The sequence below is a fragment of the Gallinula chloropus genome (genome assembly GCF_964237585.1).
Source record: "Gallinula chloropus genome assembly, chromosome: 23".
NCBI lineage: Eukaryota > Metazoa > Chordata > Aves > Gruiformes > Rallidae > Gallinula > Gallinula chloropus.
This window is the reverse complement of record NC_140108.1, coordinates 5,509,191-5,534,530: the sequence shown is the minus strand read 5'-3', so window position 1 is coordinate 5,534,530 and position 25,340 is coordinate 5,509,191. Positions and strand designations below refer to the sequence as shown.

Genomic DNA, 25,340 nt, shown 5'->3' with positions numbered 1-25,340 from the left:
GCAAACCAGAAAATGTTCCTTTTCTCCCCCAAAAAACCACATCAACACCTTCTTCAAGCAACAACCAGCAACAAACACCCCAAGCTGGAGACATCTGGAGCTGAACCCTGCTTGTGCAGGGTGAGGAGAGTGCTTCAGCCCTGCTCTGAGATATCCCATCTTCTTCAGGGCTTGGAATAAACAGAAGCATCCCAGGGGGAAGCAGCAAGGTGCCTCTTTCCCAGTGCCACCAGTGCTCTGCACCCTCCTTTGCTCCCCACCAGAACCCCGTTGGATTTCAAAGCAGGGGGAGGTTCTTCCAACACTCCCCAGCCACTTCCATCGAGTTCTTCTTGCCTCAGAGGGGCACAAACACTGTTAATGAAGTAACAAGCCTTGTTTGTTCTTTACAGTATTTATTGTACATGCAAAACCTACAGGGAAGAGGCCAAACTCCCTGCTGGAACCTTCTCTTCCTACATCAGGTATAAATTACTCTCAGGTAAAGCACGTTTGCGTGTCACACTTCTGGCTGGGGGGTCAGCATTACACAGCAGTCGCCTTCTCTTTGTAGGTGGCCATCATCTTCTTGATCTCAGCGATGGCTTTGCCAGGGTTCAGACCCTAGGAATGAAAGGATTTCAGTTAGCTCCTCTGAGAAACCAGCACCTTAGAGCATCCTCCTTCCCTGCGCCCCAACCAGAGTCATAGTAAATCCACACTTACACTGCTACTTAAGACAGAGAGGAGGTGCTCAGCACCCTTTTTTTATTCTAAAAAGCTGGATTCCAGCCTAATATTGTGCTTCCTTTCCAATGCCCAGTGGGTTACAGCATACCAAGGGATAGCTGCTCCAGGCAGAACCCATTTGCTCTGCTCCAGCCTCGATTTACAAGGGAAGAGGAAACCCAGAGTAGGGACGCAGCGCCTGGAGCTCAGCTCCTCTACCTGGAGGCTGAACCCACAGTGCTTCCCACTGGGAGAAAAAAAACCTCATTTGACTTGGGAGGACTGGATTTAATCAGCAACGCGAGGATCAAAGGGAAGGACGAGGGGCTGGGCGATAGGAGCTTCTAATAAAGCTCCAGCAGGACGGGATTCAACACTTTCATGGGTGTTTGGATTTCTGGAGGCAGGGAACTGCCTTGGCAAAGCTCGACGGTGACAGAACGAGAGCTGTGGCTCTTCTCCCTGTCTGGGATGAAGCAGCCACGTACAGGAGGACACTCAGAAGGAAGCAAGAGCATCAAGTCACAAGGTGAAAAAGGCTCACAGAATCATAAGGTTGGAAGAGACCTTTAAGATCAAGTCCAACTGTTCCCATCCTATGCTAAACCATATCCCTAAGTACCTCATCAACCCTTTTTTAAAGCACACAAAGCCCAGCCCAGCTTTCTCAAGGAGGTTTTTCTACAGTGTAGACACATCACGTCACCAAAGCCCTTAATCATGGGGCACTGCTACCAAACCAAGCGTGCCTAATCTCAAAAGGAGAGGGAGGGGGGATTGCAACTGCCCTGCTGTATCATCTGATTACGGTGGCAGCGCTGTGGGACAGCAGCGAGCAGGAAGTTACCCGGGTGCAGAGCTCAGCGTGGTCTTTTGGGGCTGATCAAGACAACAGGCAGGATTAGAGCTTGTGAGTGGAAGCTTCTTATTAACCATAAATGTGTCTGGAGCTTGGAAGATGAAGCCTCAGTGTGCTTTTTCCCCTGCACTACGCATGTTTCCACACCCAGCCAGAACTATGGGTGGAAAGCTTTGCCTTGAGCTGAACTGTGTTTGACACCAGATCACGACCCAGCTCCCCATACAAAGGGGAATTATCTGCAGCCAGTGAATCCCTTTAGAAAAACACCCACACAAAACAGTCACTGTGCAGTGTTCCCAAACTCCTCAACCCAGACCTCCAGGATCATCTTTTCCCCACATCCACTCAAACATTTGCCTCCGTTATAATTTCACAGCTCAAGATTACTCCACCAGCAGGTGTGAGCCAAAGCTGGCTAGAAAACAATGGAGCTGGCAGCAAAGCAAAGCTTGGTTATCTGCCCAACAACAGGCACAAGGTCACTGCAAGACAAGGAAGAGGCACACTCTGGTTCTGGAAAGCTTTCTCAGTTCTCAAAAGAAATACCATCCGGGAAATGCCCCGACAGCAGGATGTCAGCACAAAAACACGTCCCACAAAGGCACCAAAACCTCATTGTCCACTTCTGCATTGCACAAGTTGCACAACACATTGAGGGGAGCTGCCACCCCTGGAGTTTAAGGTTACATTGCATGGGGGTTACGTGCCAAGGATGGGACTATGCAGGGCAGACTTCCCCATCCCGTTTCTGGCAGCGTCCCTCATACCCAGCACCCTACAGTCACTTCCCTGTCCTGTTTCTGGCAGTCTCCCTCACACACAGCACCCCACACTCACTCCTGAACCTCAGGGGACAGGCTCTTGAAGTCCCAGCCCTGCTCCCAAGGAAGACATTCCTCCCACATGCTGTACAAGCTTTGCCAAGGCCTCTCATATGATCACCACTGGGAGCCAGGCTGCTGGAAACTCACTGTTTCAAAAGGCTAAACAAGCCAAGCTTGAGGAAAACCAGGTATTTTTCAATTGGTTTAAAACAAAGTGCTTGGAAACAAGCTGATAACGCCACAAGGGACACACAGAGGATGGAGACATACCTTAGGGCAAGTCCTTGTGCAATTCATGATAGTGTGACAGCGGTAGAGAGAAAAGGGGTCTTGAAGCTGTGCCAGGCGCTCCTCTGTGTAGTCATCTCTGGAGTCAATCATCCAGCGATAGGCCTGGAAGTCATTTAACACACCAAATGCCTCTGGGAGGTGCTACTACCAGTGGGAGATCTAAACCCAGCACCCAACTTGGGAATTTGGGTCCAGGATCTGGAATATGTAATGCTATCCCATCTGTGCTCACAAATATTTGTACTGCTGGGGAGTCATAGACCACTGAAAACAGGCTGGCCAACTCCCCCTGCATTCCATGCTTAAGATATTTATAAACATTAATAAGGTCCCACATGACAGAAGGGATCCATCCTTACCTGCATCAGTACCGCTGGGCCCAAGTACTTGTCCCCATTCCACCAGTAACTGGGACAGCTGGTGCTGCAGCAGGCACAGAGGATGCACTCGTAGAGTCCGTCCTGCACAGAGATGGGAGACCAGAGTCAAACAGAAACCCCTGATGAAGCCTTGTTTTCAGGGAGGGGATTTACACTTCCCTCACCACCTTCCCCTCTAGTGCCTCACCACAACAATGGCTCCAAAACCCCTTGAGCTGATTAAGTGCTGCCAGAAGAAAGCAGTTCCCACATGGATCTTGTGAAATGAGACACACACAATCCTCCCAACTCGAAGATTATAATAAACTCAGTGGGGTTTTGTGACAAAAAAGGGGGGGAAAACATTTAACTGAAGAAAAAGGTGAAGATTGTTTGATATCCCTGAATTCTTTCCTTCCAGCTTGCCCTGGCAAGTGGCTGAGGAAAGGCAGATACACGCAATCCATGAACAATTCAAGACCATGTAACAGAATAAAGAGCAATGCCTGCCCAACAGCCTCAGGGTAGAAGAGCTCAGTTTAGGTTGAACTTTGAGAGGATCCTCAAGCACCTACAGAGTGGGAATAGGTACAAATCTTCAGCCATCTCACCATTTTTAGAGAAACAAAGGCCTTTTTATTCTGGGCACTGAATAAAGTCAGAAGCACACGGTGCGGAGAAGACAGTTAAACTCCAAGGAGCAGAGATCTCCCAGCTCAACTGCCTCCCCACCACCAGCCTTTAACCTTAAATGTGAAAGTTGCTTTTGGGGACAAATTTAGTTTAGAAAATTTAGGTATTTAGAAAATTATGGGGGTTTGTAGCAAAGGCTTTAGAGGGGCGGCTCTAATCCTCTTTCGGAAAGACTTGGCAAAGGTGTTTAAGTCAGAGTTACTGTCTCCATCTAAACTTACTTCTAATTGTAACATTTCAAAGGGACACTGATTTAAAGAAAAAGGTGGGAGTTTTTTTAGCTGACCCCAATCCCAAGCTTCTCCTGCCATTCCCAAGTGAGATAACAAGCATGTTTTCTGGTTGCCAGAAAGATTCAGGCAGCCCTTGCGGTCACCTTTAGGTTTGCTCATTTTCTACTCGAGTGAGGAAGCGAGCTGGAGGATGGTGCTTTACAAACACCACGTGGAGGGAGCGTCCCTTCAGCCCTCACATAGGGATCAGATAACATTCAGAAGCAGCCCAGGAGCACAGGCTGCTGCCCTCGGATAAAGATTCCATCAGACTGTAAAACCCCGCGGTTGTCAAGACGTCACCGCGCCAGTCGCGTGGCACTGCTGACAGCTCCAGCACACGACTGGGCTGTTCATCCTTAACAGAGGTGTTAACTTCAGGGCAAAGACACATCATGGAGAACTTTCCAGAAGCACTGCAGAGAATTAGGCTGCAGCTCAGGTGTTTTTACTGAAGCCCTTTTAAACAGTCTTCCTCACCACTGTCTGTATTCACTTCTTCTCAGTGTGGGTAAATTCTTGCCTAGGTATCTCTTCCTAAAGCTGTTATCTCCCAGCTGTTCAAACAGTTCCTCAGATATCAGCTTTATGCAGCAAACTTTGGACCAACACCACTCCACTCCCCAAAAATCCCCCCCCGTAAAATACCACCACCCTCAAGACAGACGCCCCGAGACTTGCACCAACACATCACACTTGTATTTCAACACCCAAACACCTTTTGCCATTAGTTTTTGGGGCTATAAAAACCCAGCAAGCAGCAACAAGAGAGGGGTGGCTCTGCATGCTGCAGCTCGACAAGCCAGCGCTGAGCCCGCCAGCCTACGTGCCAGCATGAAGCGCAGCGTCTTATCTCCGCTGCAGCATTACAAGCCTGCAGAGTGTTTGTACAAACAACAGAAGGTTTCACAGGGCAGACAGTGGAAATGAGATCAGAGTCCTCAGCATGACTGCATTTCATTAGCACACGTTACCCCCAGCAATGCAGGCGTGCCGTGACACTGCATTTCAGGCAGCAGATTCCACCCACGCCGGGTTTTGCACCAGGCAGCTTGGTCATTAAAGGAAAGAGAAGCTACTGCATGTTAACGTTTAACCCTGGTCTTATCTGGAAGGGATTTCAGTGGTAGGAAAGAAGGAGTAACCAGTTTCTGACGGTCTTCTATGGACTGCAGGTACTGCTCCTTGCCCTGTTTGGACTCGTCCTTCTTCTTCAGGTAAGGCTCGATGGATTTGTACTGTGCGTAGAAGTTACTCAAGTCCTAGGAGTCAGAAGGCAAAGAGGTCACGGTTAGTGAGTCCAATTGATACACAAGGGGTTGAACTCCAACAGAAGGAAGCATCTTGTACCTCAACTGGCCACATTCCTCCAAGTGAGGACAGATTTAGTCACTGCTGTGAAGCTCAGACCCACCCAAACCAGAACACACCAGCGGGAGGGATGTGAATTGTGAGCTCTGATACTGTTGGCACCTCCCAGCGTTGACACTGCCAGCCCAAATCTGAACCCCTGGAACGGTGTCACCCTCAGTCAGAAGCTGACTGAGACAGATACTCACTGGAACAAGGTCCTTCACCACGTACATGTGGGGGAGAGGGTAGATTTTGGTGATCTTGTTGAGATCAGGGTCAATTCTTTTGATACAGGCCAGCGTGTTCCCGCCAGCGATGTTCATCGCACAAGAGCCACAGATGCCTGACAGAGAGAAGAATAAAACATCAGATCTTTACCCTCTTATCCTACTTGAGGAAGATCATCTTGGCCCCAAACATACCCCCAGGTTGTCTCCAAGAAACTCTGTACGTGACAAGGAAAACGCCAGAAGTTGCCATTGGGCCAAACATGTTGCTATTTAAATAAAGAACAAACACAGGAGTCACTTTTCATTAAAGCCTAAGCACACTCTCAGTGCTGAGCTTCCTTCTGCAGCAGAAATCAAGTGGCTTGGACACTTCATCCCTTTCGCATCATTCATTACATCCAGAGGGACCTGGACCAGCTGGAGAGGTGGGACTCTGCAAACCTCTTGGTGTTTTGCAAGGCCCTTGGGTCAGGGCAATCCTGGCTACCAGCACAGGCTGGGGGTGGTGTGATGGGGAGCAGCCCTGTGGAGAAGGACTTGGGGTACACAAAGCTGGACAGGAGCCAGTGATGGGCACTCACAGCCCAGAAGGCCAATGGCAGCCTGGGCTGCATCACCAGAGGAGTGGCCAGCAGATTGAGAGAGGGGATTGTCCCCCTCTGCTCTGCTTTGGGGAGACCCCCCTGCAGTGCTGCATCCAGCTCTGGAGCCCTCAGCACAGGAAGGACATGGACCTCTTGGTCCAGAGGAGGCCACGAGGATGCTCCAAGGGCTGGAGCACCTCTGCTACCCTGACAGGCTGAGGGAGCTGGGCTGGTTCAGCCTGCAGAAGAGAAGGCTGTGGGGAGACCTCTGAGCCCCTTCCAGTCCCTGCAGAGACCCACAGGAAAGCTGGGCAGGGCTGTTTGTAAGGGCAGGGAGTGACAGGACGAGGGGCGATGGGTTAAACTAGAGCAGGGCAGGGTGAGATGGGACATGAGGAAGAAGTTCTTCCCTCTGAGTGTGGTGAGACCCTGGCACAAGTTGCCCAGAGAGGTGGTGGAGGTCCCATCCCTGGAGACCTTCAAAGGTCAGGCTGGATGGGGCTCTGAGCACCCTGCCCTAGTTCAGGGTGTCCCTGCTCATGGCATGTGGTGGGACTAGATGGCCTCTTGAAGGTCCCTTCCAACCCAACACACCCAGGGATTCTTTTCTATGATCCTACTTGTAAATGCTCCCTTGGGCTGGGGAAAACCTAAAAAGCTTTGTTGACAGGTCTGAAGCACAAGCTGGTACTGACAGGAAGCAGCTAACACAAAGATGGTGACAGGGGAACCAGGCATGTCCCTGAAGGTCAGAAACCAAAGTCCCTGAAACAGAGGCTTCTCTTGCTGCTTTCCACAGCAGGGCAGGCTGGCAGCTTTCTTAACTCCCAAAGGTGAGCAGACAGTCGCTCACCAGAACAAACAGCATATAAATAGCTTAACAAATGGATTAAATGACAGCACTAATGATCTGCCAGTAATAGAAGGATCAGATGAAGCCCCAGAAAGGCCAAGGTTTGCAAGAAAAACTACTGCAGAACCATCACAGATACTGCTCGGGTCAGGAGCTCGGGTATCCAATTCAGACCAATGCCTAAAACATCCTATTAGAGAGGGAACAGGCGTCACAAGGACCAAACTCTAATTTCAGAGGATTTAACACACATCAATTGATATGGGACAGAGAAAAGCCACCTCTCCTCATGCCAACAAGCCAGCCTGCCTCGGTGTCTGAGGCCTGGCACTCCCCTCACTGCCAGACAAACACTGGCTCTTGACTGAGGTTATTCCTCCCACACGAGAAACGGTGACAAGTATTTTCCAGTCAGCTGGAAAGGGAACCAGGTCAGCAGACACAGGCCCACGAGTAGGCAAGAGAAACATATCATCTGGGTTGGGTTTTCCCCTACATGGTAGAAAAAGGGGCAAGATTGAACCAGCCCAGCTTGAAAATCTGTCTTCAGGTTCTCAAAGAAAAGTATTCAGGGCAATTAACTCCAGCGGCTGGGGAACAGTGTTGGCCATCTAAATATCAGACACTGAGAACATCATGTGAAACTCCTCCACTTGCTGTGCAGATCCTACAGGAAATGGCTGTGTTAAAGCTTGCTTTTCATTTAGATCCAAGTCAAAACATCTTCAGGCATCTATTGCACCTGGTTTTCCCCTACTTAAATCAAAAGTCACCTTCCCTTCCTGCTTTTCCACCACTGTCCTTCCCAACTCAGCGTCCCAACATTACCCAGGAATTAGGATTGATTTTACAGGGGGAAAATGAAAATAAATCACCCAGACAGGTAAGTTTTAACACAGAGGAACAGACAGGCTGATTGGTACCTGGACAAGAACCAGCCGGTCGCTCCGCATCGTAAAACCACCAGACAGCCTTTTCCTCAATCAATCATTTTGCTTAGTCAAAGGGCCAAAAAAAGATTCCCCAAGCTATTCCTAGAAGTCATAAGTACTCTTCCAGTTACACCCTTTCTTATTCCCACAGCCAGATAAAGCAGCCCCTACGATTCATTCCCATTCGCCATGTCTTCCCCCTCAATGCTGCTGTTGTAATCTCCCTGGCTGCGTTCTCCCTACGCTGTCCATCACTGGAGGGCAGTGAGATGAACAAGATTAGGGCAGAAACAGGAACAACTGGGGCTGCTTAAGTGGATTGCTTATGGCTCAGTGTTGCATGATTCCACCCTGCCAATAGGAGCTTCACTGCTTGGTTCACTTGAGGTGTTTCACGTGTGACAGCTGGAAGAGGAGAGCGGAACGCTGGCATCCACCCTCAAGGTTTGTAGTGGTTACATGAATGCTGTCAGCACTGGATAGTTTTCTAGGGTAACCTTCAGTTTAGGAGGCTGGAAGAATCCTCCTTACCTTCCCTACACGATCTGCGGAAGGTCAGAGTGGAGTCCAGCTCATTCTTTATCTTGATCAGAGCATCGAGCACCATAGGCCCACATCTGCAGGGGAAAACAAAGCTGGTGAACCTGTGCCTCAGCCTTTCACCTCTGGCATCCCAACTAAGCAGCACCTAAAAGGACTATGATCAACTATGATGAAAAAAACTCATTTTTCCCCCTTCTTTTGGCCAATTTCAGGCAAAAAGAGAGGGAGATCTTGACCAGCAGCATGACCCATTCACCTCAGCACAGCCAAAGGTGGGAGAGAAGCCCTTTCTTCTCCTGATGCCCAAAGAGATGGCTCAGCTGGAGAGGGTTCAGACAGCACAGCTGAAAAAACAAGTGCTTTACTACTGGTTTTCTCCTTTTTGGGTCAGGTTTTGACAAGTCTGCCTGTCCTCATGAGTCATGAGAGGCAGCTCAGCACTCAAAAACAAACAATCTTGGACAACTTATGTAATTTTATATACAGCAGCCAAGGCAACACCCAGGAATTATTAACCAGAGCAAGTCACACAAAAATCTGAGGTCTCCATCATGTGCTGCTTAAACAGAGTTGCGTGGCTGTGTGTCTGAAGCTTTCAGAAAGGACACAAGGTAGGTGGTTACTAGAAGTTTAACATGACCTGTAAATTAGCACTAAGCATTAAAAGAAACATTGAGAGGAGCTGATAAAGTTTCTACCTTATCTTGCCAGTCTGTGGCTGCGAGTTAAGCGTGCAACAGTTTCCTTTTGGAACGTGCCCCAGAATTTACTGTATAAATAAAGCTTATGAAAGCCACAATGACCTTCAGGTCTTCAACAGAAGCTCTCAATGCTGAGAAAAACCCTCCCAGAAGTCACAAAACAGTGGCCATTCTCCTGCTGACAGCTATGAAGACATCGGTGCTCAGAGTACAGCTCAGCACTGACATAACACTGAAATAACACCGCTCCCACCTGTGCTGAGGACAAGGTGCTCTAACACAGGTGAGGCACCACCTCCCTGCCTACTCTACCAAGGTTTTTAACAGTCCCTGAGGCTTCACCAAGCTGCCAACACCTCGAGCTGTCAGCTCACACGCTCCTCAACCACCCTCTATTATCGCTTCTGGGATAACCCAGGCGCGCAGGCAGCCCCGGCGCAAAGCCAGGCAGCAAAGCCTCTCCCTAATGGGGCACATACTCACTTATTCAAATCCACTTCATAGGTCTGCATGTGGGGCTTGTCCCCAGGCTTATCAGGATCCCATCTGTAGATGGCAAACTTCTTGATTCGTGGCGCTGCTGCGGCTGCCGTCTGCGCTTCCCGGCACATCTGCACTCAAAATGACAGCAGAACAGCCCTGAGGTCCTCCCAGGAGGCTCTCAGCAGGGGAAGATGAAATGACTGGAGGCCAGGAGCCTCAGGGTGATTCCTGCAGGGCCTGTAGTTTGTATCTGGGCACTCGTACAGCTTTTGGAAGTTCCTCCCAAGGATTCGCTGCACGTTGGCCCAGGCAACCCACTGCTGTCCTGGGGCTGCCTCCTCCTCCCTGAGGCAGAGGAGATAATCCTCACAACTAACAGGCAACTCACAGGAGCTTCTCCAGTGCCTGCAGACAGCTCTTCCTTCACAGCCTGCTCTAGTGAGAGGCATTCCCTGTCTGTGGCAGGGGCTTGGAACTTGATGGTCTTTAAGACCCCTTCCAGCCCAAACCAGTCTGGGATTCTATGGCTCTCCCCACCCCAGAACTGCCCCAGTCACATCTCCAGCCCATTCCAGACAAACAACTCCCTTCTGCACCTCCTTCTCTATCCCCTTTCAACCCGTTACCTCCCCCTAAACAATTCCAGGCCCTTTCCTGCTTCTTTGGGACCCACAGGCCCTACCCAGCGTTCCCCTCACACATCTCCTGCCCCTCAAGCCCACCCCCCTTCCCTACCCCAGCCTGTACCGCAGCCCGGGCCCCATCCACCCTCTCCAGCTGCCTCCCAGCCCCCTGCCCCATACTCCTTCCTGCCCCCCCAGGTTCCTCTGAGCCATTCCCAGCTCCTCTTCCCCACACAGCCCCTCTTCCCCACCAGACCCCCCTCCCCTCACCCCAGCTCTCCTCACGCCCCTTCACACCCTCCCCAGCCCCTCCCATCTCCCCCAGCCCCACAAAGCCCGCACCCCCCGGCACCCCGCCTCTCCCGGAGCCTCCCCCCACGCCGATCTGCCCGCAGCGGGGCAGCTCTAGACCCCTCACCGGCCGCGGGACAGCCCCCAAGAGCCGCCCGGGGACGCTGCGCCTCAAGGAGACTCCCACCACGGCCGCCGCCATCTTGGCGCTACGGAAGCGGAAGCCGCGCGCCATGCCACCATGGCGCGCGGCTTCAAGAGGCGGGGCGGGCTCTGGCGGCCGCCATCTTGGGCGCGGCGGTGACGGGCTCTCGGGAGGCGCCATGTTGAGTGTGGCGCGCCCTGAGGCGCACAGCGGGATGGAAGGGGCCGGGACCGCCGGATCCCCTTGTTTTTGGGGAGGGGGACATCTCCCTCTCCCCGCTAGTTCCCATCCGAAGTCTTTCTGCAGGCCCTCATGCCAAACCCAGCACCAGGCAGGGCAAAATGGAGGGGACACCAAGAGATGAAATGGCATCCCACCCACCTCATCCTCCCTGAGGGCTTCCCCCCTCCTTCCTCTCACGTTTATTGCCCGCTGTTATTGAATTTCCCACCTCTTTCCTCACAGCAAATGTATTTATTAACTGAATTGCAAGCAACACACGCCAAAAAAGCCACCGGGGGCAAAGGTGGAGGTGGAAGGAGACCCCTCTACGGTGTTAACTGCCACCAGTTGAAGGCAAAGGGCCGTCGCTGGACATTGGTGCCACAGCGAACTTCCCCGAGCCTGCCGTGGTAGGAGGCCACGTCCTCCAGGAAACGGCAGCGTAAGCCCAGCGGCTCCAGGAGGGAGCGGGTCCGTCGCTCCAGGCAGCATTCACCCCCCACCATGGGGCCGAAGGGTTTGGGGATACCCAGGTCTTTGGCCAGGATGATCATGGTGACCTGTGGGGTGACAGAGGAGAAGCCCAGAGGCATCGAGACTGATGAAGCTGAAGGAAAAGTTGCTGGCTGCTCTCCTCCATTGGCCTCACCCCAAAACGGGGCATCAACACCTGATTTTTGCAGCCACCCTCCCCCAGACCTCCAAATCCAGCATAACTCCCCCTTTTTTTAATCATTAAAACGTGCCCCATGCCGTGACATTTCACTCCTCTGAAAGGTTTTCACCTCAGAACTACATAGTTTAACCCAACCACAAACAACACAAAGCCACAAAGTTGTGGTAAACCTGGGCTTGTCTGAGCCTGGCTGGAGATACTTTCATTTTCTGGGCAGCTGCATATATTCTGCTTTTTGGGATTTTTTTTTTAATGGGGGACTCATTCTGGTTGTTTGGTGAGGACCCAAGGAGTGGGGACCCCCCCTCACCATGTTGGGGAAGTACGGCACGGCTTTGCCCTGTTTGTCGAGCTTGAAGAGGGCCGGCAGGTCGATGATGTCCTCCTCCATCAAGCCCAGCTCCTTCTTGAGGATATCCCTGTTCCAGTCGATGCAGCGCTGGAAAGGATCAAGAAAAGCAGGTCAAAAAAGGTTGAGGGTGGGGGGAACATGGGTGAACACAATCCCCAAAACCGTCTCATACAGGAGAAGAGCCAAAATGTAGTGCTTCCCCATCAGGGTTTGCATCACCCTGGGGTGGTTATTGTAAGAAATATCAATTATTACTGGAAATATCAGTTATTACCTGGACATACTGGTTCTGCTGCACCAGGATGTCATTAGAAAGGACCTTGTTAATGGTGACGCGTTTTGTGTCTGTCCCTGAGTACCCTGCAAATAAAACACTCCCATGTCAGAACAAAGTGGTGCTGGTAGGAAGCCAGCTTACAACAGAGCTGCAGAGGTGGAAAGAAACCCCAATGAAACAACAAAATACAGATTCCCTGAGCTTTGGGGCTCAGGCTACAAGGAGTCCCAATTCTTAGTTGGGAAACTGGGAGGGGAGGAAGACCCCTGCCCATTGGAAAGAGCATTGGAAAGGTTCTATCATCCCTCCTCCTGCCCACAGGTGCAAGTGTCCCTGCTGTGCAGAGGGCTTTATCCCTCCCATCCCACTTGTTTTCCCAAAATAGGGCTTGAGGAGGCTGAGTATGGTGGGCAGGCATCCCGCTTGCCAGCCGTGAAGGACAACCGGGTGGGAAAAGGTCCCCACGTCCCCCCAGATACCCGCACGCCGGTCAGGCGCTGCCGCCCTCGGGCCGGCTGCTCTGCGGGGTGGTGGCTCCGGCTGTCTCAGCCCACATCAAAGCTCATCTGAAGCCGCCCGCTGTGTCCCCTTGCCTTTGAACATGGTGGCCTCGCCCAGGCCCTCCTTCTGCTTCTCCCGAAAGAGCTTGTAGCACGCGGCAGGACTGGCCATCAGCATCCGAAATCGCTGGGGCAAAGAGGAGAGGGAGAGCGGTCACCAAAAGCGCCTTAGCCAAAGCTTTGGGGCTTATTTTTTGTGGGCCACTTGAGCTTAAACTCTTAAAATTAGGTCTTTTTGTTGTTATTCAGTCTGCTTGTTTGATGCGGTGCCGAGGGGATAGATCTGAATGAGGTGAGGTGATTTATGCTGTGGGCAAATACCCACCTAACTGTCCTTCAGGGGTTAAACTGCTGCTGGGGCAGGGAGGAGAATTGCAGCCTGGCTGCAGCTGAGTCCAATTCTGCCTATCACAGGCAGGGTATATAGACCCTCCCGAGGGTGTTTGCTGGAGGTTTGGGTGAGCTCAGCTGGTGGGTGGAGGGTTTTGTTGCTGCCTAGGTTGTTGTTTTATTTTTATAATCTCTGGGTTGGTGTTGTAAAGTTGGGGGGGAGGATGGAGGTGGTGAAGGCTTTGGTTTTCTTTGAGGGGGCTAAACGTTGGTATTAAGGTCATCCTGTGGAAAGCTGGGAATGGAGACTTTGAGGGAGCTGAGCCCTGTGGGTGTCCTGACTTGTTTCCCAGCCAGCAGAAATGGTCTCCAGGGTGGAATATGGGAGGCTGCTTGATGAAGTCTTGAGGGCATCTCTTATGGGGACTTAATGCAGCCCTGGGGAGGGTGAAGGCATGGGGTGGAGGGTGTGGGTGTGCCTGTGTGCTTAAGAGCCCCTTTGTTTATCTCTCTAGGTCAAGTGGGTTTCCTGATGGGGTAAAAAGCCTTGAAAGTTTCTGAAAACTGGGAGATACTGAGCTGCTGTGAGCCCTGGCCAGTGTGTGCGAATACTGAGTTTTAACTTTCTTGGATCCCCTTTACAGGCATCTTTTCCCTTTCTCTGTGTCAGTTTTTAGCTCAGCAAGTCCCTTTTTGTTCTGAGAGCTCTCATTTTGGGGATGGGGTGAGAACCCAAGCACATAACTGGCTGCTGCTGTGGAGGAAAGGAGCTTTGGGATTTTCCCTAGATGTTCCCCAATGGGTTTAACCACAAAGCAGAATGGGGTTTTGGGGTACCTTTGCATCAGAGGTGGGCACAAAGGTGACGAACTCATCGACGTGGCCCACGGCCAGCCAGTCGGAGTAGAGCTCCACGGGAGCCTGCACTTGCTGGGCATAGAGGAAATCCCGCACCACTCTGGTCATTCTCCTCCCTGCAGATCTGGGGGGAAACACCCCCAAGGGAGGAAATACAGGGAATCAATAGTTGCACCTCAATACATACATGCATCTAAGTTGCTACTGAGGTGGAAGAGAGAAAGGAGGGTGTGGATGTGAAGGCAGAGATTGGGTGCGCCAATGAATGGCTAATTAAAGTCCTTAATGTGTTGTGGTTTTTCTCCCTTTTAAATGATATTTAGGGGTAACTGTGGCTCCTTTGCTCCCCAAAGTGTGGGATCCCTGTCTCTTACGTGGGAAAGCTGCTGCCGATGAGGATCCTCCCCAGGGGATACTCTTTCCCTGCCACGATCACAGGTGGGCTGACCTCCAGGTTGCCGAAGGAGTCCAGGCTGGTGATGGCTTCAAAGAGGGGCTCTCTGCTCACGTAGCCAAAGTCGGGGCCCTGGGGAAAAAGGAATCACTGGGGGCTTTGCCCCAAGACCCATCCAGCCCCCCTGCCTCTGTGCCTTTGGTTTTATCCCTCCTGCTGGGCTCAGACTTGCTTGAGTGGGTAAAAAATATCAGGAGAGAAGCCTGTCCTTGGGTGGGGAGAGGCTAAAGGAAAGGCAAGAGGATAAAGGTCTCTGGGTCATCTAAGCTTGGTAATACATGGCAAATGCCAGGGGCAGAGCTGGGGCTTTGTGCTGTGGCAAGACCTCCTCTGCTATCCTGCAGCCAATGTTTAAGTGTTCACATTAAGCTAATTAGGTGCTGGGGTAGCCCTGAAGCTGAGTTTCTGGGTGACTCTTGTGGAGTGAGATAAACTTCAGCTCTCGAGGGTAAATCCAGCCTAGGCATAAGAGCCACCCGAAGGGCTGTGGTTCACCTAAATCCTGTTTAAGCTCTGATTTTCAGGACTTAATATATATTTTTGGGATTTAAGGCGTTGTGCATACGGGGTAATTAGTCCTTGCTTGTCATGTGTGAGGGCGGAATACCCCAGGGGAGAGATTGCTAAAACCAGGCTAAAATCTGGCACTGGTGAGACAAAAATCCTGCCTTGAACATGTCCTTGCTCTTTGGTTCAAGCCAGCATGGCTTGGAGCTCACGACAGCCCCTGGGGCAAGATCAGGTATCTGTTGGGTTCGTGTTAAATCTGACCTGTGTATCTTTCAGGATAACACAAATACACAAGTCGATAGAGATGAGTGAGGAGATCCAAGGGTGCATGGCTTAGATGTAGAAGTTGCTTTTCTTAAAAAAAAAAAAATTGAAGGTATTTGGAGAAGCTGGGATAGAGAATGCAATGGGACTGGCTTTCCCTGAAGTTCCCCTTGTATTTTTGGGGAGGATGGCTGGCAGTCTGATCCTTTCCCTGGGTGCTACAGGAGGGATGGAGCATGAAGCACCTGCTCTCAGCTTATTTCAATTTAATAAACCACTGGTATGGTTTCAATTATCCAGGCACTGGTTCATCCCAGGTTTGCAGGTCACATCCAAGTCCTATCAGTTCCAGATTGATTTTGAGGGGCTAATTCCCTCTCGTCTCCTTTTTCCCTGGCGTAGGGTCCCAAGGGCTTAGGGCTTGGCCGGGGTGAAAGGAGGACCCATGCCTGTTGCGTCTGGCTAAATAATCCTTGCTGGAAAATGAGATTGGAAAGATAGGAGTGGGGATTAAGGGAGGCTTCAAAACAGAAATTGGAGTATAATGTGTTAGTGGCTCCGGAGGCTGAAATTGCTTCTCTAAATATGAAGCAAAGCAGCTCCCAACCAGGGCAGATCGGAGAGGCTGCCTGCCCTATTTGCAAACGAGCAGATCAGTGTGCTATTCCCATCCTGCCTGATGAATCTGGGACTGCATGTACTCATTTCAGGCATGAGAAAAGATGTATTTCAATGCTCCTGAAAGTGTTTAACCCTCCCCAAAGTGACATAGGGGGATGGAGAGGGGAAGGTGAGCTGTCCTCCCAGTATTGTTGGGAGAGAAGACCAAGGCTGAGACTGCTGCCTGGGCCTGGCTGGGTGGTGGCTGCTTGGGGATGTCCTGCCCTTTCTGCATGGTGATATCTCAAAGGGATCATTCAAGTCATCTTTTTCCCATGCTGGGCTTTCCCAAAACTCCCTGGCCAGGGTCACTGCTCTCCCAGGCAGCTTCCTTTGCACGCCCTGGCCATGGCTGGCCCTTTGCCTTGGCAGACAAAGTCCAAAGGGATGTTTTTGGCAGCTGGCTGCATCTTGCTCTCTTCCGAGCAAGTAAATTGACTCCTCTCACACTTTCCCTTCCTCTCTGACTTGGGAGCTGCTGTGTATTCACAGGTGTGGAGGAGGAAAGGAAAGACCAGCTGTCCTGGTTTCAGTCAGGATGATGGGAGGAGGGTTCTGGGATGACTCTGGGTGGCATGGCCTGAGCTGTGAGTTTGGTGAGAAACTGCATTGTGTATCAACAGTTTCATAGATTTTTTGCTCTGAAGTCCTGTTAGCATTGTTACATTTTATCTTTCTGCTATTTCAGTAAACTATCCTTATCCCAACCCAACATTTTTTTTCCCAGAGGCATGAGGTCCTCCTTGCCCCTCTCATCCAGCACCTTCTGGATAAAGGGTTTTCCAGATTGCTGGGGTGTGGATTAGGCTCTGATTGTTGGTTTGAGGGCAGTTCATCTTAGGGCTTTCCAAGGAGCCAAGTGCTAGTAGGGTTTTAGGAGGGGTGAAATAGGCTAAGCATAAAAACCTGCAGGCTGCTCCTTGGGTGATGCAAGTGGCTGTCTTGCTCTTACCAGCAGCTTCTTGATGGGGAATTGCTCCATCCCTCCATCTTGAGGGGAGTCCAGCACCACTGGGAAGCTTTTGTGGGGAGCATGGGTGTAGCCAAACTCAATCTCATCCTGAAAGAAGGAAGGAAAACTCACATGGGGCACATCTGCAGGGAAGAAAAGCTTTTCCCCACCTTTGGTGCCCACGTACCTGCATCCAGCGGTCCCCACGGTTGATGTAGCCAAAGCAAACCTTCAGCTCACAGCCAGCCTTGTTCACCAGGTTTTTTATCTCCTTGATGAAGAGGTAGTTGTCTTTCATGCTGGGAAAGTGGATGGCAGGAGGGAAGGGGATGAATGGCTGCTGGAGGATGGATATTCCTCACAGGCAGCTGCCCTCTCCCTCTGCCCATTGCCTCCCTGGCCTGTATTGGTGACCTTCAGGGAGAGACTGTGGGGCTGATGCATCGTCCCTTGGCCTTTACCTGCAGACAAAGACGTTCACTGGTGCCAGAGTGTTGGGGGTCATGATCCATGGTGCTACCCTGAACACTACTGTGTCGGTGAAGATCGGTGTATGTGGGATACCCTGGGGGAAGCAAGCAGAAATTGGGGACTTTTCACACCCTGTTTACCACTCTTCACCACACAAATTCCTTACCCTTGAGGTAATTTTGGGGGTAAATTAATGGGGACCACACTCCATTCAATCCCCATCCTTTTCTCTGTACCCCTTGGGCTGTCGCACCCCTTCCCTGGAGCCCCCAGACCTCAGCCAGGGTCTCCAGGAGGCTGACATGGATGGAGACCAGCCCAGGGAAGGTGTCATCGGGAAAGCGGAGCCCCTCAACGAAGAAATCCAGTTCAGCAGCCCCACCAGTGTATTGCACAGTGTGGTAGAGCTTCCTCTGGCCCAGCACATGGATGTAGCGCTGCCCAAAGAAGGGGTCTGCGAAAAGACAAAGGGGAAGGTGGGCAATTTCCAAAGTTTTGGTGGTGGTTTCAAGCCTGTTTTGCTTGTGTGAGAGAACGTACCACAGTCCCTCTGTGCTGGGGCTTCTCTGCCTCTGTGAGGCAGATAAAACTTCACCTGGCTGAAATATTTTAAAAGAAGAGCTAAGGGACTTGCAGCTTTGCTGTTGTCCCTGAGAAGGGTGAGGAAAAATGTCTCAGCCTTCTCTTGGATGGGGAGGTCATTGGGAAGATGTTTTAATGGGATTTCTGCCCTTGCAGCCCCTTCTGACCTGCTTTGTGACATGACAGTGCCACCAGCCCTGCTGACAGACTGCCTCTGCGTGGAGGGGCAAGGCCAAGCTATTTCCTGGCTGGATGAGGGCTTTTGGTCCCAGGGAATAAATCACTGTGCCCACAACAAGGGACAAGGAGGGAGAAAATTGTGTTGGAGAGCATTTTGCCATCATGGATAAAGCATCTGGGTGTCAGGACACATGGCTTTACTTTGCTATTCCTTTGCTGATGACCTCGGATGAATGGCTTTATGGCCCCGTGCCATAAATGTCCTTGTTAATCTCCAAAGTTTTCCGGTTGATTGAGAAGAGAGAATATTCAACATCAGAAAAACTTGGAGAAGGGATGCTGAGGCACGACCTGCTTCAGAAGTGCTGTATGAGGAACGTGGCGAGGACAAGGTTGGGGATGGAAAGGAAAGAACTTGTAGGGACATTGAAAGCACCACAAATGAGGAGGAAGGACTTACTCTGCACATAAAAGACCCCAACTTTGTCAGCATCAGAGACAGGAATATAGAGAACAATTTCATAACCCCGGGGCAGGCGCAGTGGCCCTTCAGTCCTCAAGACCATCCGAGACATGTCCCGCAGATCTGGGGTGCAAACAAACCGAAGAATTAGCTGCTTGTTGACTGCACAGTGCAGCTCTAGCTGGATTCAGGATTCCCTCCTGGGGTTTGCATCTCCTGTGCCAAGAAATCTGTTCTTCCCTTGCTACCGGCCTTTGCAAACTGGAAAAACAACCTGTGGTCCTGTGAGCAAAGCTTGTGGCTTGTCCTTTGAAACGAATGCCCTTTTTTTTCCCCCAGCATCCCTGGCACAGCCGGTCCCTGGCCTCAAGAAGCTGATGGGCATCGACTTGGTGTGGTTTGAGTTTTCCAGGAACAGGCAGGTATTCCTGGCTGCCGGCTGCACTCCTTGCCCCGAGCTCCTTTCACCCATGCAAAGCATCTCTGAACCAAGCTCTGCCATCGGTGGCACCTCTGCTGTGTTTCTGGCTGTGCTACATGCCCGTGCTGAACCGCAATTAGCTTATGTGGCATTAAAAAGAGTAATTCCCATCTGGGAAGCTTACTCAGCAGCTTGGTGGAGAGCAGCAGTTGGTTCCCAAGTGAAATTTCACCTCCAAAAAGGTTAACAAAGGGGAATAACGGAGCAATTGTTTTGCTTTCTATGATTTATGGTTTTTTGGTTACCTTCTTTGCTGAATACCCTTTCGTCGTTGCAGTCTGATGCTGGAGTGAAGGGGCTCTCCTTGTCGCAGCTGACGAGCAGGATGGCCCCATGTCCCTCAGGCCCCCAGGTCCAGCTTGCCTAAAACACCCCATTGGGGTTTAGTGAGCTCAGGCTCTTGCAAGCCTGTGGACTCTGTGCAGCAGGAGGGGCTGAATTTACCTTGTTGGGGTTGTGTTTTTCGACCACGCCATCCCGATCTGCGTCGACATCTAGAGAGATCCCTGGATGGGCAGACCCCACCATCATCCCAGGGTATGGCAAGGTTGGGAGGGTGCAAAAGCCCCCCAGACCCAGCAAACCCAGGTCCATCTGTCCCTGCATCAAAGCACCCTCCTTAAAGGGACTGAAGGGTTGTGGGAGCCTTCGTACTCACCGATGCCAGTGAGGAAGACCCCAGCTTGGTTGATGGGCAGCCCTCCCTCTGCGTAAAAGCTGACTGTTACCTGCAAATCCCCAAATCCCTGGTTGGGGAAAGGATGCTCTCCCTCTGTGGGGATCCTGCAACCCATTTCTTACCTTGTTATCATTGACCTCGGTGCTGGCCCGGCTCATACTGAACCTCAGGACCGTCCCCTTGTCCAGCGGCCACCGTGTCCCACTGCTGGGGCCTGACCCAACCTCTGCTCGGCCCTGGCATGCCACCTCCACGCTCACCCCCTCCGTGTGCTTCACGCTGAAGGAGACTGCCCCAGCTGGAGCCGCCCTGCCGAAAACACGCTGGGTTTTTAGAGGTTTGCACAGAAAACGCTTGGTTCTCACTGCAATTAATTTCTCTGCCCAAAACACAGCCAAGACTGGGCATGCTGGCGTCTTCACACTAACCACTGGCACCTTTCTGACTTTCTTCCCAGCCTGGGAACACTTTAAGTGTCTTATTTTAGGGCAGAACACGCTATTTTAACAAAATGAATCTTATTTTGTAGCCATCAGTGCTGATTACAATCTATAATAACAGCCAAAATGCTCAGTGCCTCTGGAACTGAGCTTGGGTTTGCACTCTAATGGAGAAATCCATGTTTATTTCCCAACCCAGGCAAAGCTGGGATGTAACAGCTCATCGTAACAGCATCACAACCCAGCCAAGAGGCTTCACCATGGGCAACTCTAATTTTCAGGGTGATTTTATCCAGCCCCAAAGCAGCTGGTATCGCACCGCTCCCAGGCTGATATGCCCTTACTTTCCCCCCCTACATTCTCTCTCCTGGCTCCTTGTCCCTAATTTCCCTGTCTTTCCAGGGTTATTATTTTTGGGCTGCTTGCAGGTCCCGAGGTGCTGGCTGGCTCTGAGCATGCGTGATCCTGACACCGGAGAGCTTGCACCGTATCACTGTTACGGCATCATTTATTGGGTTTCTGGATGCCGGTGGCCCTGCCAAACTCACACCAGTGATGGGGGGGGGAGGGGGGGAAGAGGAAATCTGAGTGCTCGTTTGCTTGCTGCCCGGGCGTTTCTTAAAGTTTTTAAATTACATTTAATTATGTATGGAAAAACTGGTTTGGTTTCCTTGTTTCTGGCTTTTGGAATTCCCACCGGGAGGAGATTTGACCTGGAGAGATAGTAGATGAGTTGGAACTGCGCAGCTTGGCTTGAAGATAGAGAGTGAGATTTGCTAAAGCAGCAAAGATCGGTGTGAACCATGAAATGAGCTTTTAAACTGTTTCCTTTGGGGGAATAATTATCACGCAATGAGTTAGGTTGGTTCTAGGGGTGGTGTTGTGGAGACTTCCATGCTTTCCCAGAGCATTCTTTGGTCCCTAATCTTATTTTCTTCCCATCTCCCAGCTGCATCCCTTCCTTTGCAGTCCATCCCTGTGATTCCTGCTCAGCCCTCTGTTCTCCAGTACTTTTCTGAGATGACCCTGGATCTATTGACCATGAACAGATCAAACCCATCGCTGCCATCGCATGCCCAGGGTAAATAACCGTATCGTGCAGATGCTTGAAGCTTTCCTGGGACTTGTGGAGATTTGCAAAGCCCAGGGAGGAGTTTTTTCCACAAATTGCATTAAATCACAGTGTCGGGGTTGTGGGTTTTGGGGGGGGCAAGAGGAAAAACTAGGAGAGGGGATTTGTAGAAGGATAGACAGGGTGGGGGTAAAGGTGAGGAGAAAGATGGAGGTGCAGAAATGGAGATGGGGGGGGGAAAGGGAGTGTTGCAGCATCCCACTCACCCGTAAACATCGGCAGAGATGCGGGTGCCCAGCACACACAGGGCCTCGATGCGGTTCCCGTGCTGCAGCCGGAGCGTGCGGTCTCCTGGCATCTCCCCCCACAGCAGCCCAGATGCCCTGATGATGGGCACAGCACCAGCTGCTTCTCTGTCCTCCCTGGCACGCTTCCCTCCTCCTTGACTGTCCCCGCAGCAAATCAATCTGCTTTTGGAGCTTGCAAAGTTTGTGACAGCAACTTTTTTGGCCCCCACCCCGGTCGGAAGGGAGGGGGCGGTTGGATTGGACCCTCTAAAGCCCCACGAAAACGATCTCTGAGAGGAGGGGCAGGATGGAGAGGGAGGGCAGCTGGCCTAAAGCCCGGCTGTCTCACAGCCCTACACAAGGAGCTCCCCCAGCTGTCCCCCCAACTCCCTGTCCCTCCAGCATCTCTCCCACCCCAAACAGGGACAAGCAGCCCGATGGGGAGGTGATCTTGCAGTGCTTTGGGTTTTGGCTGGCATTTGCATCTGTGGGGGTTCCATTCTGCTCTCGAGGGAAAAGAACTGGCTGCTCTTGGGAAGAAAAAAGAAGAGTTTTCCAGCCCTTAGGCTAGAGCAGAGAGCTCCTTTTTTTCCCCCCTCTCTCTCTCTTTTTACCCTGCTTATTTTCAAAGGGAAGCTGGGGAGCTGAGATGCTGATGAGGGGAAGTCAGAGGTGGTTTTGCACAGCAGACCTGTCCCCGCACCACAGCACAGCACGTCGGGAGCAATTGCCGCCCACGCAGGCGTTTGCATTATTAACACCCAGCTAAATATTCATTTGAAAAACCAAACTTCTGCCCCAGATTTTAGAAGCCACAAGCAATTAGTGAGGAACAGAAACGGTCAGGTTTCCCTATTTATATCCCTTTCGGGCTTTTCTTTTTTTCCTTATTACTCTTCCCTCTCTTGCCAGGGTGTAGTAAACCAGTTCAAATCCAGTTTCCCATTTAAACCAGATCCTGTTTTATTTTGCAGTGGACCTGAGCAAATGTGAGGGCTTCACGTTGCTGAGCAAACTCCTGGGAATTAATTAAAAAAATATATAAAAGGCAATTTTGCTGTTTTTCTGCACATGCAAAGCCAAAGTTTGTGGTGAGGGGAGGGATTTTATTAAAGGATTAGTTATTCCCCTAAGAATATAAGAAAATATAAACCCCTTTACTCCTAGGCTGTGCCTTTTGTAGAGCATTGTGGTCTGGGCAGCACTGCTGCTGTGCACAACGTAATGGGGTTAAGTGACTTCTGGTGTAGATGCTCTGGCCTGGGAGCTGACCCAGCTTCTTGAGAAGCATCGTGATTTATCTATTTAAGCCATCGGTAGTTAGAAATACTGGTGAAAGAGGAACCAGAAAGAGAAATAATTTAAAAAGAAAACAAAAAAGGAAATGGAAACTGGTTTGCACATGTGGGCTCTGCTCACAGCTTTGCACTGTGACAGACTTAGTTTCCCTCTTTTTACCCCAAAGCACAGCCTGCAGCTGGTGTTGCACGGACTGGGTGGCTTCACAACCCTCCTTGGACCTGTCACTGGGGAAATGGAGGTGTACACCTACCAGTTTGGAAGAAAAAAGGCAGAAGGCAGCTTTGCTATTACCATTTTCACTTCCTAATTCCTGTGCCTGAGGATTCAGTATTTCAGTTGTCAGCAAGGAAAACACATGCTATTTAAAAGTCCTTTTCTTCAAAAAAACCACTAACCCCCCAAAAAACCCCAACCCCAAAGCCTTTCTGTCTTACAGAAAGACTTTGAGGTCGCTGCATCACTTGTGATTTTTAAAATCAGTGGGACTGTTTCTAGTTTGTCCAGGTTTGTTTTATATATCTCTGTATAAATGGATTTATATCCCCCATGGTCCAGCTGGTGTGATGGTGCTGGCATGGGTAAAAACCTCTGGTGCTTGCCAGGCAGAAGGAAACCTGTGGACCCTTCAAGTGTTACCAGTTAGCAAATGTGGGATTAGAACCTTGGTGCCTCTAGGGAATTTTGGGTGGCCCTGAGGATTTTTTGGGTGGCTCTGGCTGCCCCAGAGCCCATTTTGCACAGATCCCTGTCTTTGAAGGAGGATGGGATCTTTGTAGGATTCCTGTGGATTTTGGATATCAGGTTTGGTCTTTGTAAGCCTTCTGGGGTGTCTCAAAGCTTCTTGGGTTCTTTGCAAGCCATGCAGAGTCTTTGTAAGATTTCTGGGTTCTTTGCAAGCTTTGGGGGTCTTCTGAAGCTCCTTGGAGCTTTTCCAAGTCTCTGGAGGTCTTGGTGGAGAAGCTGCAGCTATGTTGACAGTGGGGAAAATACTAAATCCTTCTTGCAGAGGCTTTGGTGATGCCTCATTTGGGGAGGAAGGAGAGGGACAATCATGCTGTGAAGAGGTGACTGAGGCCATGTCTGTGTCCAGTGCTGGGGACAAGTGTGAACACTGCCTGTCCCCATCCCAGCAAAAACCTGGGTGACTCCCACCACGAGTAGCTGAAGAAACCTCAGTTTATGCTGCAAGAACGGGACTTTTCAGGAGGCAAAAGCTCTAAATGTGATGCAGGCTCTGCTCTGTGCTATCAGCTGGGAGATCAGGCATGGTAAACCATCACAGGCCGTGTGTGTGTATATATATATGTAGATGTCTGGAGGCTCGTGGTTTCGTGGCTATAGTCAATCAGGTCAGAGGAGTTCTCCCTTTTTTTTTTTTTAAAAACAGATCTGCCAGATAAGGAGCTGCTCTGCATAAACTTCCACATCGCCAATGGATCTCTCCCTGCCCTAATTTCAAGGACCTGGGAACAAATCCCAGCGCTGGAGCTTGTGAAAAACCCCAGCGAGCCACTTTCTGAGGGTGCTCATGTCCACATCACCCAGCATCTCCACCCTGGGGAGGACCAAACCGGTGAGTGCAAGGGGGTTTTAAGCTCTATGGGGAGCACAGTGAGGGGTTTTGGGGTTGTTTTGCAGCTCCCTTCCTGCAGGCACGTGCCTTGTTACAAAGAGTAGGAGGGAAATGTCCCCCCCCCTGCGGCATCCTTTCAAGCTGACCTTTCACGTTTAGGAGGTGCAAACAGGTGCCCATCCCAAACAAGCCATGAGGCACTGCCCAGTCCTGCCCGCGCTGCCTTTATTTTGGAAGCAGCACGCAGCTTCCAGGAGGCAAAACAAACCCACTGGTGAGGATGAAGGTGTTTGGGTGAAGCTTAGCCCACCCCTGGCTTTGTTGCTGTCCATGGAGGCGGCATCCAGCACGCCCCAGCGAGGGAGATATTTATAGGGCAGCAAATTGAATGCGAAGCTGGGGGCGAGCGTGGGCAGGGGTATGTGCACAGCTCCAGCCCTGGGAGGAAAAAAGTAGTTTTATGGGCTGCTTTGCTTTTGGATTGCCAAGTCTGAAGCCTCCCAGCAGGCAGACACTGTGATTTTGGGGAGAGAAGAGCATAGGGAAAGATTTTAGGTGCTTTCTGACACAGGAGAAAGTAGTTGCAAAGCTAAGACGTCTCACCAGGATGGAGAACCAACCTCTCTTGAGTTTTATTAGCTTTACAAGCATTTTTTTTCCTGGTCCAAACCAACCTCCTGCCCTTCTTCCCTGGCTGCCAAGCAGGATGGGGAAGGTGGGTCCCCAGAAAGGACTTGGTGCCTTGGATGCTCCTGCTGTGCTGTTAGAGCTCCTCACCTAAAGAAAATAAACCCTCGCGCAAACCCAAGCGGGACTTGATAACTGGTTCGATGCCCTGCCCTCTTGCAAGTAATTAGGCTGACATGGCTCTTAAAAGTTCCTGCCTGCAATTACGCATGCAGAGTAATAAATAAGGTGTAATTATCAGCTTAGGGAGATTATCAAACT

The 25,340-nt window shown here is 51.0% G+C and overlaps 2 protein-coding genes across 2 annotated transcripts; both read right to left on the bottom strand.

The window, feature by feature from the left end:
• Positions 1-374: 374 nt before the first annotated feature.
• On the bottom strand, positions 375-10,815 carry SDHB (succinate dehydrogenase complex iron sulfur subunit B). The gene is made up of 8 exons (XM_084274595.1): positions 10,730-10,815; positions 9,689-9,816; positions 8,493-8,578; positions 5,569-5,705; positions 5,155-5,271; positions 3,045-3,146; positions 2,665-2,787; positions 375-603 (listed from the first exon to the last, which is right to left on the bottom strand). Exons 1-8 carry the CDS (start codon positions 10,802-10,804, stop codon positions 526-528), a joined length of 846 nt encoding a protein of 281 aa, XP_084130721.1. The 5' UTR covers positions 10,805-10,815; the 3' UTR covers positions 375-525.
• Positions 10,816-11,212: 397 nt separating this feature from the next.
• On the bottom strand, positions 11,213-21,588 carry LOC311200355 (protein-arginine deiminase type-2-like; the record flags this gene model as incomplete). The annotated part of the gene is made up of 16 exons (XM_084274566.1): positions 11,213-11,529; positions 11,956-12,084; positions 12,272-12,357; positions 12,868-12,961; positions 14,002-14,146; positions 14,397-14,548; positions 16,863-16,970; positions 17,050-17,161; positions 17,324-17,427; positions 17,609-17,787; positions 18,556-18,681; positions 19,285-19,402; positions 19,484-19,545; positions 19,698-19,767; positions 19,841-20,027; positions 21,497-21,588. The coding sequence occupies 16 exons, from the start codon at positions 21,586-21,588 to the stop codon at positions 11,296-11,298; spliced, it is 1,998 nt and encodes a 665-aa protein (XP_084130692.1). The 3' UTR covers positions 11,213-11,295.
• Between the last annotated feature and the right edge of the window lie 3,752 nt (positions 21,589-25,340).

What these genes read in the sequence shown, in the direction of transcription:
- SDHB (XM_084274595.1), bottom strand. Translation starts at nt 10,804, where the DNA reads ATGGCGGCGGCCGTGGTGGGAGTCTCCTTGAGGCGCAGCGTCCCCGGG. An exon ending in CCGCAGATCGTGTAGGGAAG is followed by an intron (nt 5,706 to 8,492) that starts GTAAGGAGGATT and finishes TCTCTCTGTCAG; the next exon opens with GCATCTGTGGCTCTTGTGCG. An exon ending in GCACAAGGACTTGCCCTAAG is followed by an intron (nt 604 to 2,664) that starts GTATGTCTCCAT and finishes TTTCATTCCTAG; the next exon opens with GGTCTGAACCCTGGCAAAGC.